The following is a 1,764-nucleotide window of genomic DNA, read 5'->3' as shown; positions in this document are numbered from 1 at the left end:
TGTGTCACATCCTCTCTTATAATTTGCCAGGACTTCTTGAAAAATACTGCATTAAAACCATCATATCCGGGAGCTTTTAGATCACTGATATCCTTCAATGCTGCCCATACTTCTTCCTTAGTCACTGGTTTGATAAGTTGTAACTGTTGTTCTCTATTTAATACTGCTCCTAGTTTCATGACATTTGGGTTGATGGCTGGAATGTTTTCTGCTCTTGACCCCAGTAGTTTCTTATAATATCCCGATATTTCTGCCTCTATGTCATCGTCCATCACTAATTGAGTTCCCATGTCATTTGTTAAAATCTAGATTCCATTCAAATTACTCCTATTCTTCATCTGTGCAAAGAAATAGGCTGAGTTTGAATCCCCCAGTTTCCACCATTGAACTCTGGATCTTTGCTAGTATATACTCTCTTCAATCATTACCCATTTTTCTAATTCACACTTCAAGGCTTTCTCCTTCTCAATTAACTCTATCTTTTGTAGTCTACAACTCATTTTCTCTTGTACTGACTGCAACTCCTTCCTGGTCTCTTTAATCCTTTTATCAACCCCTTTATTGTGTTGTATGTTTATCCCTTTGATAACCTTCATTGTCTTTTTGAGGTTATTCCAGCCTGCCTGCATCGTCCCTTTTGCACCCCTTTCTTTCCAAGCTAGCTCAACTTGCTGTATGAATTGGGGATGATCAGCTATACAGTTGAAAAATCTGAATAATTTGTTCTTCTTTCCCTGTACCTGTGTGATCATTAATTTCAGTGGTGAGTGATCAGACACAAGTGGCTCTAGCACCTGCACTTTCAAATTTGGCATTGTCATCATCCAGTTAGCATTCACAAGCCCCCTGTCTATCCTGTTGTAAGTATGGTTGTTAGTCCATGTGTAATTTTTTCCCACATATTGTAATTCATTCATCCCAGTATCATTCATATACTCCTTAAAATCTTTTGTCTCCATATCTTGAATCTCAGAACCATGTTGTCTGTCTTGTGCATGTAGGACAGCATTATAATCCCCCATAGCTAACCAAGGACCTTGTTGCATACTACGAATCTGCGTCAGCTTTCTTCACAAATTCAACCTATCTTTAATGTATGCAAGCCATATATTGCTAAAAATCAAAATGTGATTGACTTTGAAATTATTCTAATCTGGCCATGTATCAATTGTTCATCAACTTCAGCTGGTTCAAATGTATAGATTTTAGGATCCCAAATTACCCATATTCTACTTTTGTGCCTTGTACTAGAGTTGGATGTCCATTTCCATCCAGGTGCAATCTTTTTAATTACCTCATTAGTTTTCTACTCTTTTACTCTATGCTCAACCAAAGCTATTACTGCTTTATTATTTCCTTTTATGAACTCCTTTACCTCCTTTTGCTTATAAGTTTTATTCAACCCCCTAACATTCCATGTTATCACACTCATACTGGTATGAAATAAGGATCTTGATACAGTTCCTGCACCTCTGGGCTACTTAGCTGCACTTTGCTTGTACCTGGTTCATCATATGTTTGATCATTTTTCAAACTTTGGAATCCATTATTTCCAGCTAGTTCCTGTTCTTCATTTTGTTTAGCCTTAGCTGCCCTTGCTGCTGATATACCAAGGACTGGTATCCACCCCTCATCATTCTTTTGTGCATCTTTCCCTTCTAACTCTGACTCTGCCAGCTGAGTTGATACAGTCATTTTCTTTTGTTCAGTCTCCTTCTTTTCATTGGCACCATCTCTATCTGTTCTGAGTCAGACCTGCTTGCC

At 38.0% G+C, this 1,764-nt stretch overlaps 1 protein-coding gene across 1 annotated transcript; it reads right to left on the bottom strand.

Moving 5' to 3' along the window:
* Nucleotides 1–401: 401 nt before the first annotated feature.
* Nucleotides 402–1,022, bottom strand: LOC109207776. Its single transcript, XM_019370762.1, has one exon. It carries the CDS (start codon nucleotides 1,020–1,022, stop codon nucleotides 402–404), a length of 621 nt encoding a protein of 206 aa, XP_019226307.1.
* Between the last annotated feature and the right edge of the window lie 742 nt (nucleotides 1,023–1,764).

The sequence above is a fragment of the Nicotiana attenuata genome, unplaced genomic scaffold (assembly GCF_001879085.1).
Source record: "Nicotiana attenuata strain UT unplaced genomic scaffold, NIATTr2, whole genome shotgun sequence".
Classification (NCBI taxonomy): Eukaryota; Viridiplantae; Streptophyta; class Magnoliopsida; order Solanales; family Solanaceae; genus Nicotiana; species Nicotiana attenuata.
This window is presented reverse-complemented; position numbering and strand designations above follow the sequence as displayed.